This window comes from Hippichthys cyanospilos, chromosome 11, assembly GCF_059441005.1.
Source record: "Hippichthys cyanospilos isolate Australia breed blue-spotted pipefish chromosome 11, RoL_Hcya_1.0, whole genome shotgun sequence".
NCBI lineage: Eukaryota > Metazoa > Chordata > Actinopteri > Syngnathiformes > Syngnathidae > Hippichthys > Hippichthys cyanospilos.
In genome coordinates, this window is record NC_142379.1 from 221960 (window position 1) to 235865 (window position 13906).

The 13906-nt window shown below is 60.6% G+C and overlaps 3 protein-coding genes across 26 annotated transcripts; all 3 read right to left on the reverse strand.

Moving 5' to 3' along the window:
* Positions 1–50: 50 nt before the first annotated feature.
* rps3 (ribosomal protein S3) lies at positions 51–3279 on the reverse strand. The gene is made up of 7 exons (XM_088428051.1): positions 3114–3279; positions 2411–2541; positions 1803–1896; positions 1544–1638; positions 489–676; positions 191–405; positions 51–102 (listed from the first exon to the last, which is right to left on the reverse strand). The coding sequence occupies exons 1-6, from the start codon at positions 3141–3143 to the stop codon at positions 203–205; spliced, it is 741 nt and encodes a 246-aa protein (XP_088284177.1). The 5' UTR covers positions 3144–3279; the 3' UTR covers positions 51–102; positions 191–202.
* A 522-nt stretch (positions 3280–3801) lies between these two features.
* LOC148415335 (synaptosomal-associated protein 25) lies at positions 3802–8312 on the reverse strand. 24 transcript variants are annotated; one of them, XM_088428039.1, is made up of 8 exons: positions 7839–7986; positions 7019–7150; positions 6539–6580; positions 6407–6455; positions 6065–6176; positions 5464–5604; positions 5262–5406; positions 3802–3983 (listed from the first exon to the last, which is right to left on the reverse strand). In XM_088428039.1, exons 2-8 carry the CDS (start codon positions 7088–7090, stop codon positions 3918–3920), a joined length of 627 nt encoding a protein of 208 aa, XP_088284165.1. In that variant the 5' UTR covers positions 7091–7150; positions 7839–7986; the 3' UTR covers positions 3802–3917. The 24 variants fall into 24 exon arrangements, with proteins under 24 accessions (XP_088284165.1, XP_088284161.1, XP_088284168.1 ...); XM_088428035.1 differs by having other exon boundaries at positions 5262–5604; XM_088428042.1 differs by having other exon boundaries at positions 5262–5604; positions 6065–6171; positions 7839–7856.
* A 434-nt stretch (positions 8313–8746) lies between these two features.
* capns1b (calpain, small subunit 1 b) lies at positions 8747–13420 on the reverse strand. The gene is made up of 11 exons (XM_088428052.1): positions 13279–13420; positions 12378–12427; positions 12256–12292; positions 10830–10922; positions 9989–10046; positions 9705–9769; positions 9532–9600; positions 9330–9408; positions 9113–9229; positions 8942–9000; positions 8747–8868 (listed from the first exon to the last, which is right to left on the reverse strand). Exons 2-11 carry the CDS (start codon positions 12422–12424, stop codon positions 8842–8844), a joined length of 651 nt encoding a protein of 216 aa, XP_088284178.1. The 5' UTR covers positions 12425–12427; positions 13279–13420; the 3' UTR covers positions 8747–8841.
* Between the last annotated feature and the right edge of the window lie 486 nt (positions 13421–13906).

Consider the following 13906-nt stretch of genomic DNA (forward strand, 5'->3'; position numbering starts at 1 on the left):
TCGACGAGCTCATTTAGGTGACGGAAAAGGAATCCAAAGACAGGAAAAGCTTCTTCTGGAAATTTTATTTTGTACACAAAACACCGGCCGTGGAGAAAGAACCTGGAAGAGAAAGAAAAGGGGCGGGCCGCCCGAGCTCAGTCGCCGGCGGCCGATAAAACGCGGCCCGGGTCTGCGGCGGGACGCTCACCCGGCGGGCCTCTTAAGCGGTGGGCACGGGGGCGCCGGCCTGGGGCATGACGGGCACGTCGGGCTTGGCGCCCTTCTGCTCCGAGATGGGCGTGGTGGGCAGCGGCTCGTCCTTGGGCTCCACGATGCTGACGTGGTCGGGGAGGGGCTTCTTGGGGCCGATCTTGCCGCTGGGGTCCCACGGCAGCATGATCTTCACTTTGATGCCCAGCACGCCTGGACGGGCGGGCGCCCGCATGAGGGTCGGGCGCGGGCGGGGCGCGAGCGCGGGAGGGCGGGCGGCGAGCGCGTCTCCTCACCCTGCCTGAGCAGAACGTGGCGCACGGCCGTGTCCACGTAGTAGTTGACGGGGTCCCCGCTGTGGATCATGAGGCCGTCCACGAACTTCATGGACTTGGCGCGCTGTCCTCTCAGCTTGCCCGACACCACCACCTCGCAGCCCTTGGCGCCGCTCTCCATGATGAACCTCAGCACGCCGTAGCAGGCCCTGCCGGCGAGGGCGCGTCAAAACGCCCGTACTCCCGAGCCGCCTTCCGTAAAGGGAAGCTACCCGTTTGCCCCGCCGCTTTTGACGAGCGCTCTCCGCGCGCATTAGCCGCTCTTCGCAGAGGATGAGGAAAAACAGCCGCGACGTTGGGCCGTTTGCGCCGAGGCCGGAAATCCCACGCGCCGTTCGTCATCCCTTTTGATCCCTCTCAGACAAATGCCTCAGCGTCTTCAGCGGGTGAGCGACTTTGCCACGCCGAAGGCGGTCCGAGCGCGGAAACGCAGAACGCGATCCGGGCCGACCGCCCGCCGGCTAACGAAGTCCGCGTCCGACTCGTCATCGGGTCATCACCGAGGGGCGAAGGTCGATCGTTTCGATCGAGCGCGGCGCGCCAAACGCGGCGGCTCCGGCGGAAGCCGACTTTCCGGTCGCCAGACCGCACACAAGCCGCCGTTTGCGTTCGGCTCGGCGGCTACTACGTTACCGTCGGGACTTGTGCCGCGATTTCTCCAATTTATTTATCGAATGTATTTTTAGCCCTCCGAGGCTTTCCGTGTGCGCCTCGCCTTTTGTTCCCGGTAAAAAGACGAGTCGTCGAGAGGGGCGCGTTAAGATCCAGAGCCATTTACGTGAAAAAGGAATACATTAAATGAACGTAAACTTCAAAAACTTGTGTTCTTAATGACCGACATTAAGTTTTTACTCTAATCATAGGGCTAGTTATCACGAAAAGATCATACATGCGGGGCTACAGCAAACGGTAAACGCGGCAACTCGCAGCCCCTCCTGCCGGCCGTAACGCCAAATCTTACGCGCCGTCCCTTTAAGGGCGGCGTGCGGTCGGCGTCCGCGTCCGCTCGAGCTCACCTCCGCACGGCCAAACCTCCCAGGAGCTTGTAGCGCAGAGACTCAGCCTGAGCGATGGCGCACAGGCCGCGGGTGGCCACCTTCTCGGCGTAGAGCTGCAAAACAAAAAGGCCGCGTCAGCCCGCCGGGGCGCGGACTCGGGAGGCGCCGATCTCGAGCGGAGCCTTCGGCGGGCGGGCCCGTCCCGTCGACTCGGCCGGCCACCCCCCCCTCCGTTTTCGCTCCGAATATCGCCGCCGTCAATTTCGGGCCGACTGACCTCCACGCTGCCCTCGGGGAAGCCGAACCTCTTCTGGACCACGGCCGTCAGCTCTCGGATGCGCCGGCCTTTCTCCCCCAACACGTTCTGAGTCCTGGAAAGCAAGCGCATCGTTAAACGACGGGAACATTCTCCTTTCGCTTCCAAAGCCCTTTAGCCGTCGCCGTGAACTCGTCCCTCCCTTCGCGCCGCCGAGGTCAAAGTCACCCGCCGAGAGCTTTGCGCGGGAAGCCGAAACGAGCGGACAAAACAAACGAGCGGAAACGTTTCGGATGATAAGAAACAAATAACGGCTGTTTGAAAAAGGCCAATTTGGCCCGGGAAGCGAAATAACGCTTCCCGTTTCGGCGCGGCGCCCGCGTCCCTCTCAGACAAATGCCTCGGCGTCTTCAGCGGGAAGACAACTTTGGGCTGATGGGGGGCGCCCGTGCGGGAAAGCAGAACGCCGCCCCGAGGGGCCGCCCCACAGCCCGCAGCCTCGATCCGACTCGTCATCGTATCGTCACGGAGGGAGCGGGCGCTTCCTTCCACGCTTTGCTTTCGGGGCGGGTGAGCGCGAGGGGTTCGGACGCGGCTCCGTCTCCTTCGGGGGAGCGGCTTGGGCTGACCTGGTGGCGAGGATGATGATCTCCGTCCTGTTGGGGGTGACGCGCACCTCCACGCCCGAGTAGCCGTCCTCGGCCAGCTCGCGGGTCAGGAACTCGTTCAGCTCCGCCTTGAAGATCCCGTCCGAGACAAACTGCAAACGACGGGCGCCGGCGTCACACGCGATACCGCGACAAGAAGTGGCCCGACAACAGCCCCCACCGTCGCGTCCGATTGACTTTGGCCCCAAGCGGTTTTGATACAGCAGAACGGCGGCGCCCGACGGGATTTTTCTCCCCCTGTAACTTCATTTACGGCTCACACACCGGAGGACGCCGATTGGAAGAGTGACGCGGGGCAATCGAGGAGACGGAAGCCCACGCTCCCGCTCGACGAGACCTGAGCTCCGCTCGGCTGAGACGAGGGCGCCTTCGTCCGATTAGTCGCGTGACAAGCGAGTGCTAACGCTAGACGAGCCGCTCCGCTCCGCTGCCTAGTCGGGCGCCGAAGGCCGGGGTAAAGCCAGAGCGAAGGAGAAGGCGGGCGCCGCCATGTCGCCAGCCGCTCTCGAGCGGCGGCGACGCCGGCGGCATCCGGAGCAATCCCGGCCGAGCGCGCGCGGACCGCGCGTCGACTCGCGTCGGCGCGAGAAAAGGCGCCCGCGGCCATCTGCCGGCGAGCCCATTTCCGAGCCGCCCGTTCCCGGCGAGCGATGAAACCACTTACTTTCCTCTTCTTGGAGATCTGCACCGCCATCTTCGCACGAGCCGCAGACAGGAAAGGGCGGGCGTCCGACGCGGAAATGAATTTATACGACGTATGACCACTTCCTGTCAGGCCCTGCCTACGAGGCGCTCGGGACTTGCGGCTTTCGTTTTCATGAGCTTGCCTTTAGAGGGCGCGTTTGCTTCGAAGTGCGTACAGTACTTGAACAAGAGGAGCCCCGCGGCTCCCGCTCGCTTGACACGGGGCGCCGGCCTGCTCGGCGATGGCTGCCATCTTGCGGCTAACTCTGGCGTTTCACCTTTCGACGACTCGGCATCTCGCGGCTTCTGTCGAGAGCTCCCACATACGGTATAGAATCCGGCCTCTTTTGGACAGCGCGTGTCAAATATGACGGTGGGTCTCGTCATCGGGAAATGATATTATATATGATATCCTCCGGAGGTCCTTTCTAGCTACGGACAGCGGGAGAAGGGTGTGTTTTGCCGCATTTACCGTGATGCCCCTAAAGCTCCAGAGGGCGCGTGCGAAAAACGACACGTACTCCCTCTTTAAAATGTGTTTTTTTTTGTGTGTTGAAGATGTTCGGCGAAGTTGTTCTAAAAAAAAAGTACAAACTCCGGCACTCCGCAGTTGTTTTTGTTGCGAAATCATCATCACCTCGCACAAAAAAAATGCAATCAAGTCCCGATGAGTTTGGAGAAACTTTATTGGACGCTTTTGCGGACGGATGTCGTCTTGCCTTGGCGAAACGCTAAGATCGAAGCCACCGCTATGTCTTACTGCGCTCGCGTGCTTTGAGGTCTTCTATCTTTTCATGAGGTTGTTGGCCTTCCGGTTGGCCGTGTCAATGCGCGTCACGTTCACAACGGCCTGCGCAAACAAACAAGCGTCATCCGTTTCCAACGCGCGCAAAATGCAACGTCCGAACGAACGGCTCTCCGTTTTACCAAACGCAACGGCGCGCGGCGGTCAAAGGGATTCGGAGCGTTTTGGGCGCACCGGGGCGGGGCTCAGCTTTTTACATGTACATATCCTTAGGAATGAATATTCGTCGATTCGAAAAACGCCTCTAACGTGGCAACAAATACAGATTTGAATCACACTAGTGCATAGTAATCAAAACGTATCACGTGTAAAAAAATAATGAGTAAAATGATCGAAGTCGGGAAATTAGGCTCCTTAAGCCTTTGAATAATTCCTATTAATCGTAGCGGGCGACAGTATGAATGCGGTTCGCTCGTTTGCCTTGTGGTGGTGCTGGCGTATCGGTGATGAGTGCAGAGAAAGGCACTTTTCTACGGCGTTTGTATTTGTGAACTGGGAGCACCGATAATTACTTTGGGATCGTTTTGAGCATGTAAGTCTGTTCACTTTTGTTTCGCAGTGCTTTTTTGTGACGTCATTCAGCCCACTAGCTAAAGTGCTAATGACACGCTAACGACGCGACACGTCAGACGCGACAGCCCCAAGTGGCGCGCTACATATGTGCTTTTACGCCAATATGTACAACGTAAACGCCAATTTTACGGTTGGCGGTTGTACGGTGGAAACTGTTGGTGGGAAGCGTGGACGAAACGAGTCAAGATGAAAAGTGGACGAGCGCAGTAAACATGCGAAACAAAACGAAAAAACAACAACATTGTCTCGTTTGTGGGCAAGCTGGCGTATTACTACATCAATAATGAATGCTAGAAATGCATCGCCAACTGTAACAAATCCGGTAGAAGTCTTAACATCGAGCGCCTCATCCGGCGTCTCATACGCCAAAGACGCGGCCTCTGCCATCTTGAATTCTCTCTCCTCACCGGAGACGATGTTTTCCCGCCCAGGCGTTTCCCCAGCCGAATAAGTAGACGCGCCACTGTATTCGCCGAGTTAAAAAAAAGATGCGTTTTGGTTCCGTTTGGACTATCTTCAACAGTGCTGCATGAAATCCTTAAGGCCTAGGTGTCAAAGTCCGGTCCCGGAGCTTTCCCGCGTGTTTTTGACGCTTCTCTCTTAAACGCCGACCGGGCGCGCCGGGGAAAGAAAGCTGAAAAAGGCGCAGGATGCCGGACCCGGAGGATGGGGCGGAGATCGGGAGCGAGCGGGATCAGGTTCGGTAAAACGCGAGTCGGGCCGGGTTCCCGGCGGCGCCGGGGCGCTCACCTTTTCCCGGACGCGTTCGATCTGCGCGTTCTGCGAGTCGATCTCGTTGCCCACGTCCAGCGCCACGCACCTCAGGTTGCCCACGATGCCGCCCACGCGCGCCAGGTTGTCGTTCATCTCGTCCTCGCGGGCGTCCCGCGTCACCCTGACACAAAGGCTCCGTGAAGCCACGCGGGCGCGCCCGGGCGCCGGACGGGCCCACCTCCGAACGTATCCCCCGCTCATGATCATCCGCTCGCGCTCGTCCGCCACGCGCGAGGACGGCGGCTGGTCGGACACCACGCCGTCCGGCCCGCCGCCCCAAACCGCCTTGTGGGCGCCGCGTTCTTCGAAGGCCTTCAGTCTGACGGGGAGAAGGTCGGCGCCCCGTTAACCGCGGTGGAAAAAGGCGCGCCGCCTCCTCGGGCGGGCCGTTTCGTTGAAATCGCGTTTCCGCCGTCGATCTCGGGTCCCAAAGCTTAAGAGGCGCGCGGGTAAAAAGTCAAAGCGTATCTCGGCGGCAATAAGTAAAGACGGCAACGAAAACACACGGGCGGGCGCTCCAGCTTTGGGAACGTTGCGGGCCCTTCATAGCCGAGGAAGCGCCTTCAATTTGACAGACTAAATCCCAAATGGTTTTTTGAAAGCGCGCCTCATTGCGCAAATCGCCCCACGTCGAGAGGTCGCGGGAAAAACCCCGTCTCGGGGCCGAAAGCTCTTTGAGGCCGTCGAACGGAAGTCCATTACGGGAAGACGGACGGCCGACCCCAGGCGGTCTGGGGCGCCCGTAAACAAAGGGAGCGCCTCGGCGCGCGCGCACGTACTTGGCACAAGCGCGCAGGCCGCAACACTCGGCCAAGCTTGTCAGGTTTTTCTCGGCTTCCTTCATGTCCGAGTCGATTGCGTCCAAACCTTCCTCGGTGCGCTCCAGCTGCTCTGGGGGGACAAAGCGTCTCGCGAGCGGCTGGGCCCGGTGCGCTTCGGCCCATCTTAGCGTTTGTTTCAGCATAAAAAAAAAAATCGACCGTACTAGCTCACGGACGCAAGGGTGAAATGGCGCTTTTGATGGAAGAGCGCTTTTGTTTGGGTTTTATTTCATGAAGGCAGTCCGTCGCGGCGGTTCTGGGGGCGAGCGCCGAGCGCGACGCGGAAGCGGCCTTCTTTACCTCCTTGTTCATCCAGCATGACCAGCGCTCGGATGCCGGCGTCTTTGCTCTGGTGAGGCGCGCGCGCGCATACGTGGGTTGAGCAAAGGGAGGGGGGGCTGAGGGGTGCCTTTGCGCCAGGGCCGGCCGTACCTCTTCCACCAGCTGCACCATCCTGCGTGTGCTCTCCAGGGACTGCCAGCCGACACACACACGCACACACGCACACACGCACACACACACTTGACATTTCTGCGTCACAATATCAAGGAAGGAAGATCGTAAGGATGCGTGGACAACAAGGTCGCAAGGAAGCAAAGAAGGAAGCAAAGAAGGGAGGAATGAAAGAAGGAAGGAATGAAAGAAGGAAGCAAAAAGGGAGGAAGGGAGGGAGGGTGGGAGGGAGGGTGGCCCACTCACGCTTTCACTCAAAGCCAACTGTGCGTGCGCGTGCGAGGGCGCGGCGCGTTTGTGACTGCGCGCGTGCGTTTGGTTCCGCAGGTGTGTGTGTGTGTCCGTTTCCGTGACAACCGGGCGAGCCAGGTGTTCTTTGGAATACAACGGCCACGCGCGTTGTTTGCGCCGCGCCGGCTCGCACGCGTACGTATGACAACGTTCATCGGCGGGCCTCGCCTCATCCGTCAGCCGATCGGCCCTCCTCTGCAGCTCCCCCCGCTCGCTCGGGACCGAGGGCTCGGACGCCATGGCGCGCGCGTTCGGCGGCAGGTGCTGAGATGAGCTCAAAGCGTGGGGCGGTTTGCTCACCTGCGGAGCACAATGGCGTCGCCGTCTTCACTTCTAGGAACGTTTTCTCTCCGTTTGAGTGTACTGAACGCGGGCTGTACGTCAGCACCGTGGGGGTTTTTGCCAGGGTCGAACCCCGGTCCCGGGGGGCCGGCGTCCCGCTCGTTTCGGAAGCCCCTCTCTCCTACGCGCCCCGTCCAATGGCCGCCCGCCGCGGGGTTTTCCCAGAAGCTAATCGTTGGAATCGGGCGTGTCGGGGAGAGGAAAAAGTCATTCGGAGCGCGAGTAAAACAAAAACGAGTGCACGCCGCGCGGCGAATACTTTATAAGGACGACGCTATCGGGCGTTTACGAGGAGGCCGATGCGAGAGGCGCCGCGTGACTTTTTTACCCGCCGACGCCAAAACAAGCATTCGCGAGCGACGGACGGCTCCCGGCCGAACCGCAAAGCGGCGCCGACCGCTGGCGGGGAGGACTCGGTACGCGTCCTCCCGTCTCCGGGTATCCGCCGGCGACTCCGGAGAGCGCCACCCGCGGCGGTACTCGCTTCGGTTACTTACTACGCGTGCGTCGTGCGACGCCGGCTCCGTGCCCGCTCGACTTCCCCTCGACGCCAGCGTGCAAAGTAACCCTTCGAGATGTTGCCGTCACAACATCTTCACGCGCTTGGGATTTTGTGGCACAAAGGGTGCGCGGAGGCGGGTCTTACCTGTCACGGGCTCATCCTGAAAATGGAGCAGAGCTCTCTCTCCCTCCCTCGGCGCGACTCCGCCTCCCCTCCGTCGCGCCCTCCGACCGCGAGCTCGGCGCCCGAAGCCGTCGAGGGACGCGCAGTTCAACGCTTTCGCGCCCCGAAGGAAGGACTGATGAGAAAGCGGGGGTGGGAAGGATCGCCGTCGGAAAAAGTTGCCCATCTTCTTCATCGTTGCTTTAGACGTGGCCTTTCATGTTTTGGCCATCTTCTTCACATTTCTTGAAACTTTGGCCTCCGCACGCCGGGGAAGTCACGCCCGGCGCGTAGGCGGCGCCCTCGCGAATCGGGGAACGTTTCGACTGACGGACCCGCGTCTCCGTCGCGGTCGCTCGTGTCCTCCCTCGCTAGCCGAAGCCGAGTGCGTTTCGTGACGTTTGTTCCAGCGTGTTGGCGCCCTCTGTCGGGCGCGCGCGGCGCCGCTCTAGCGATCGTCGCGCCGCTTCCGCTAGCCCCTCCCCTCCTCTAGCCCCTCCCCTCCTCGCGCTCTCGCCTTTTTCCTCCGACGTCCTAGAAACGACACGTACGTCAACCTCACGAAACATTCCTTTTTCGAACGAAATCAACGACGCGCAAAGTGACGTCAATAAAATGCTTTTCGCTCTCTGCCATTGGCTGGCGTCGCGTGAGGAGAAGCGGCGACAGAAAGTGGACGGGCGGTTTCGAAAAACGCCAGCACTCTTACTTTGCGCGAGGGCGCGAGAAATGGAACCAAAGGATCTCCCGAGTAAAGCTTGTGGGGAAAAGAGAACAGGAATACGTAACTTCAAAAAAGGTGTAAATCGGGCTCGGGGGGCCGGAAGAGGCGCCGCGCGTTCAAAAAGCCGTAAGCCCATCCCAGATTCCGAGTGACGCGCGCACACTCATTCCGTGCTCGTGAGGCTTTTAATGGTTGAGCGTAAGCAAAATTGTCGCCGCAGCAACGCCGCCTTTTTTGCTCTTCGGTCCCGTCGGCCGAGCCTCACGAGTACATGGTCAGCTGGAGCCACTGGAGCGGCAAAAACGCCTCCGGATCATCAGGCTGGCTCGCTCGCGCGCGCGCGCCGGCTGAGCTGTATTACCTCTTTGATGTCCAGGTTAATGGAGCCGCTGTTTCCTTTATCCAGGGTCTTGAAGGCTCCTGACGCGCGCGCGCGCGCGCACAAACTTGTCAAATAGTCAAGCTGGAACTAACGGGCACACGCTAACCGTGAGCGCCTTAGCGAGCGAAAGCCAGTCCGGCAAAGACTCACTGCACATGGCGTCCAGTCGCACCATGCAGCCCACAAAGTTGTCAAAGTCCATGTCGCCGTGCTCGTCGCTATAGCGCCGGACGATCATCTTGTACAGCTCGTCGTTCAGAGGGAAGCCTGCGCGCACGCGGCGTGAGCCCGAGCGCCCGTCCGGCCCCGCCGCCGCCGCCCCCGCCGCCGCCCCCGCGCACCCGCCGCCGTCGCCGCCCCTACGCACCTGCCGCCTCGAAGGCGCGCGGGAGCTCCCTGCCGCAGATGACGCCTGACTTGTCCTTGTCGCAAGACACGTAGGTGGCCTGCCCAAAGACAAAGCCGACGGCCCGCCTTTCAACGGGAGGGCGACCGACGGGCCGCCGGCCGCTAACATCCGGCAGCCCGCCCGCGGCCTCTCCGTTTCCGGACTTTTCCGAGCGACCCACCTTCCATTTCTTGATGTTGCCCCACATATATTTGAACTCGTGGAAGCCCAGCTTGCCCGTGCTGTCGCTCTGCGGACGCCGGCGTTAAAGGCAAACGCGGCTCGCGGACGCCGGCGTTAAAGGCAAACGCGGCTCGGGCTCCCCGTCGGCGGTCCGGGGCCAGAAAAGGATACGTCCATGACGGCCACCATGCTTCTGCACGACTCGATGCCGAAACCGTCCGTCTTCAAATTGCCGTCTGACACCGAAGGTTAACGTGTGCCCGTTAGCGCCGTGGGAAATAGTTCCACTCCATCCGTTTTTCTTTGTTATTAAACGTTAGCGCGGTAGGGCCGGTTTCCCGCCAAATACCGGCACGCGCTATTTTGTTACCGAACGTTAGCGTGCGCTAGTCGGCGCGGCGCAAGTATTTCGCTGGCGATCGTCAGCGTGCGCCGGTTGTCATAACGTGACTCACGCTTGGTAAGGACTTCGTTGAGGATGAACATCAGTTCTTTGGGGTTCACCTCCATGTCCTGAGCAAACACACACGCGCACGCACAGTACAAACACACGCTAGCGCAAGACGCACGCATCCATGTGCTGTATATGTAAAACCGAGGCGCGCGCACTCCATCATGCGCGGGCACGCCGAAGGACAAGCCGGCGCACGCCCTTGCAAGTTTTCGCCCGCTGAGAACACTTGCTCACATTTGCCCCTGGCCGCGCACCCCGCCTGGTCTCTGGAACGATGCGGGCGCGGCTTCGGGGCAAACGGGGACGGCGTCCGCGCGCCCGGCGAGGACGGCCTCCGAATGACCTCATTTCTTTTGATTGTTTTCGTCTCCTCCTCGCGAGCGCGTCTCCCGTCGCCGGGACGGCGAGCGGCAAATTCGCAACCCGACTCCCGGGCGGGCCGCTCGGGCGCCACTCGCAAATACGTCTCGGTGCGATGAAGGAGCGGAGCGACCGGTGGAACGGGGCGGGGCGCGGAATGTCAGACGGAGGCGCCGGGGACACGAAAACGCGCGCAATGACAACGGCGTCGTCCTTGCGCCAAGCCCAAGCCCGACTCGCGCAACTTTGGGGAGCTTTTAAGAGGCGGCGCGGAACCTTGGCCCAGGCATCGCCGGCTCTCCTTTCCCACGTGCGAGGGGGCCATTTCAGTATCAAAAGAAGAAGCGCGTTTTCCAAAAGAAAAGGCACGCCGGCTACGTAGGAGGTCGGGGCCGCCGTCCGGAAGGGAATCGGTCGCGTGAAAGCTGACGGCGCTTTTGCCGGGGAGCGCTTTTTGAGCGGACGGCGTCGGAAGAACTCACGTCTCCCGCCAGCTTCTTGAAGGAGCCGCGAAAGGCTTTCTCCTCGTCGTTCTCGTGGGCCTCCTCGAAAGCCAGCGGCCTGCGGGGAGGAGGCTGACGCACAAAAGGCTCGGCGTTAGCGAGGGCGGCGGCGGGATCGGAGCGCGGGGGGAGGAGGGGCCGAGGGCGACCGGAGCGCGGGAGGTCGCCCTCGGCCCCTCCTCCCCCCGCGCCCGAGTCCGGCCGTTGTTTCCTTTCGGCCGCGCGTCCGAAAAGATCCGCGCCGCCCCGTTGCCGACGCCCGACAAAGGTTTGGACGTTCCGAGGTATCTCGCCGCTTATTTTGCACGTCAATTCATTTGATTTGCGGATTTGAGTCCACCCCCCCTAATACGGGGGTCGAAAACGAGGAAACCGTACTGGATTTGCACTCGGCGAAATAGGGTATTTTGTCGGATGCGCCCACCCGGGGGTAGTAGAAGAGAAGCGGACCCCGTCTCGCGTTGGCGGAGGCCCAGGCACTCCTCTGCTCACTTTTTGCCCCCTCCTTCACGGGGGCATGGAGCCTTTAGTAGTATACCACCCGCGGCCTGTTGCGCCGCTCACCCGGGCGCCGATTAACGTCCGCGTGGACTTTGCGGACCCAAAAGCTCTGCGCTAAGAAATTTCAACGGTTTCACGCCGCCATTTGCGCCGGCTCGGGCCGGGAGCGGCCGGAGACCGCTCCGATCTTCCTCCGTTTGCCAAAGGGCAAAGTTCACTGCCGCCGTACGGCGCGCAGAGGAAAAGGCGAATTCAAAAAAGCACGGGGCGGGCCTCCCACGGCAATCCCGCAGCAACTTTGGGCTTTTCTCCGAGCCCGCCGGCCGCTCGCCGCGCCGACGGCTCGCCGCGCCGACGGCTCGCCGCGCCGACGGCTCGGCCGATCCCAGCTTTCTAATCGGGGCGGGCCCGTTGCCTGGCGGGAAACGAAGCGCTTTGACGTCTAAAGTCGGGACCGTACGGCGTGTACGAAGACCGCGGTGAAAGGCGTGGCCGCGGGCGACCGGGAGACCGCCTGCGTTAGCCCGGTCTTGTCGGCGATCGGACCTCGGCATGAATTCAAAAGGGCCATTTCGCCCGACGGCGGCAAGTGGGCTAGGTACCCAAATGATGCAGATTTTTGTTTTTCCAGCTCCTTGAGATGCCGTTTGGCTCAAGACCCTTTCCGCACGTCGGGCCCGCCGGACGCCGCCTTGGTTTTCGCGCACCGACGACCGCCCTCGTCTTCACTTACACGGGAACAAAGTGGCTCCAAATGGCAAGAGATACTAATGTCTACATGGCAAATCGTCCTTGTAAAAAGCGCAAAATAACGTTGGCTCGAAGATGGAAGTTGGATGCAGGCAGACGCCCGCCCGCCCGCCCGCCCGCCCTGGCGCACACGCGCGGGCTCCCCGGCACTTACCGGAGCCGACGGGACAAACATGGCCGGATCGATGTTGCTGCGGGAAGAAGGCGGGCGTTGACGTAGCGTCGAGCACAAAGGCGGGCGAGCGGGCCGCAAAACCGGTGGCGCCGGATTCTCACCTGACCACTTTCAGGATGCCGCCGATGAAGTGCTGAGCAAAATTCATCTTCTGCAATACGAAACAAACACAAAAGGAAGAAAACGGCAATTATTTTGACAGCAGCGTTACACGGGCCGCCGCGCAAACTTGGATCGACGAACGGAAGCTCCGTCTCGGAAGGCGACAATAACGAGGCGGGATTCACGCCGCGCCTCGTTAGCTTGGCCACATCGGGGCTGAAAAGGGACAAAAACCTCGGCGGGAGAGTCAAAGCGGACGTTTGCAAAGAAAGGTTCCGCAACGACGCAAAAGTCATCCGCTCCGACGCCGGCGGAAAAAGTTAGCCAAGGTCTCAAAGGGATTCCCGCAGCAGCGAAAATATCGATCTGGTCTTCCATCCCTTTGATTTCATCAACGTGTCTCCGGACATTCCCGTCGTTGGTAGTAGTCATTCAGCCGCAATTCCAAAGCTACGTGCGATGGCGCGCCGTCGAGAGGCCGCAATTAGCCTCGCAGCCGTTTATGGGAATTGCTCAGCCCGTTTGTTCAGGATCGGAAAATCTTGAACGCTCGCAATCGCTTGATCGGGAGGGAGAATACGCGATGGCATGCAATCAAGTCCGTTTTCGACCCCGACCCCGACCCCGAAGCCATCATCAACTGCCAATCAACCCGTCGGCGTTGGAATCGCCTCCCGGGCACCGTTTCATTTACCGATTTATTTATTTCTATCTGCGCCTAAGCGGCATAATATTATCGCCTTCGCTTGATGGCGACTGGAAGTTTCCACGGTTGGAGACGGGAAGAAGACGGACGCCCGCCCGCACAGCGGGGATCAACGCGAACAAACGCGCGCGTAAACGCGCTAAAGAAAACCGGTCGTAAAGTTGTAAGTGTGTGTGTGTGTGTGCGTCGCTTACGAAAGGAAGCGCAGGCGAGCGGTAACGGCGAACAGAAGGTCCAAAGGAGTTGGCAGGGAGCGTCCCGAGTTCCTTTTCAGTGCCTCGCACGCCCAGGCGCCGAGACAAGGTGCGGCCGTCGCGTCTCCGGGTCCTAGCGCGCGTTCGCGTCGACCGGACTTCCGGACGTCTGAGCGGGCGGGCGCGGGCGTGCGAGACACGCTCCGAAGACAAAAGTCTGTATGCTCCCCGCCTGCCGACGAACGCAGGATGAGCCGCGTACAATCCTTCCGACAAAATCCGATTCTCATCTCGGGTGAAAAAGCGAGCCTCGACCGTCGAAAAGCGCCCGGTAGAACCGCGCGGCCAAAATTCCAAAGGGACGCGCGCGCGCAACCGAACGCGCACGCTAGAGGGCGACAAAGGAGCGTATTTGCGGAGCCTGTCCCGTTCCCCCGGCGAAAGAAACTCGAATCCGTCCCGGACAAGTCCACAAAAAAATCCAAGAAATCAAAACGCCTAAAGCCGGAAGGCCCCGAATCGGTGCGGGAATCGGACGATCGAATTGACTCTATTTCGATTGTTGTCGACGATTATTCACGATTCGTTTGTTTCCGACAAAAAGACGGGCTGGCGACAAAAACACCCG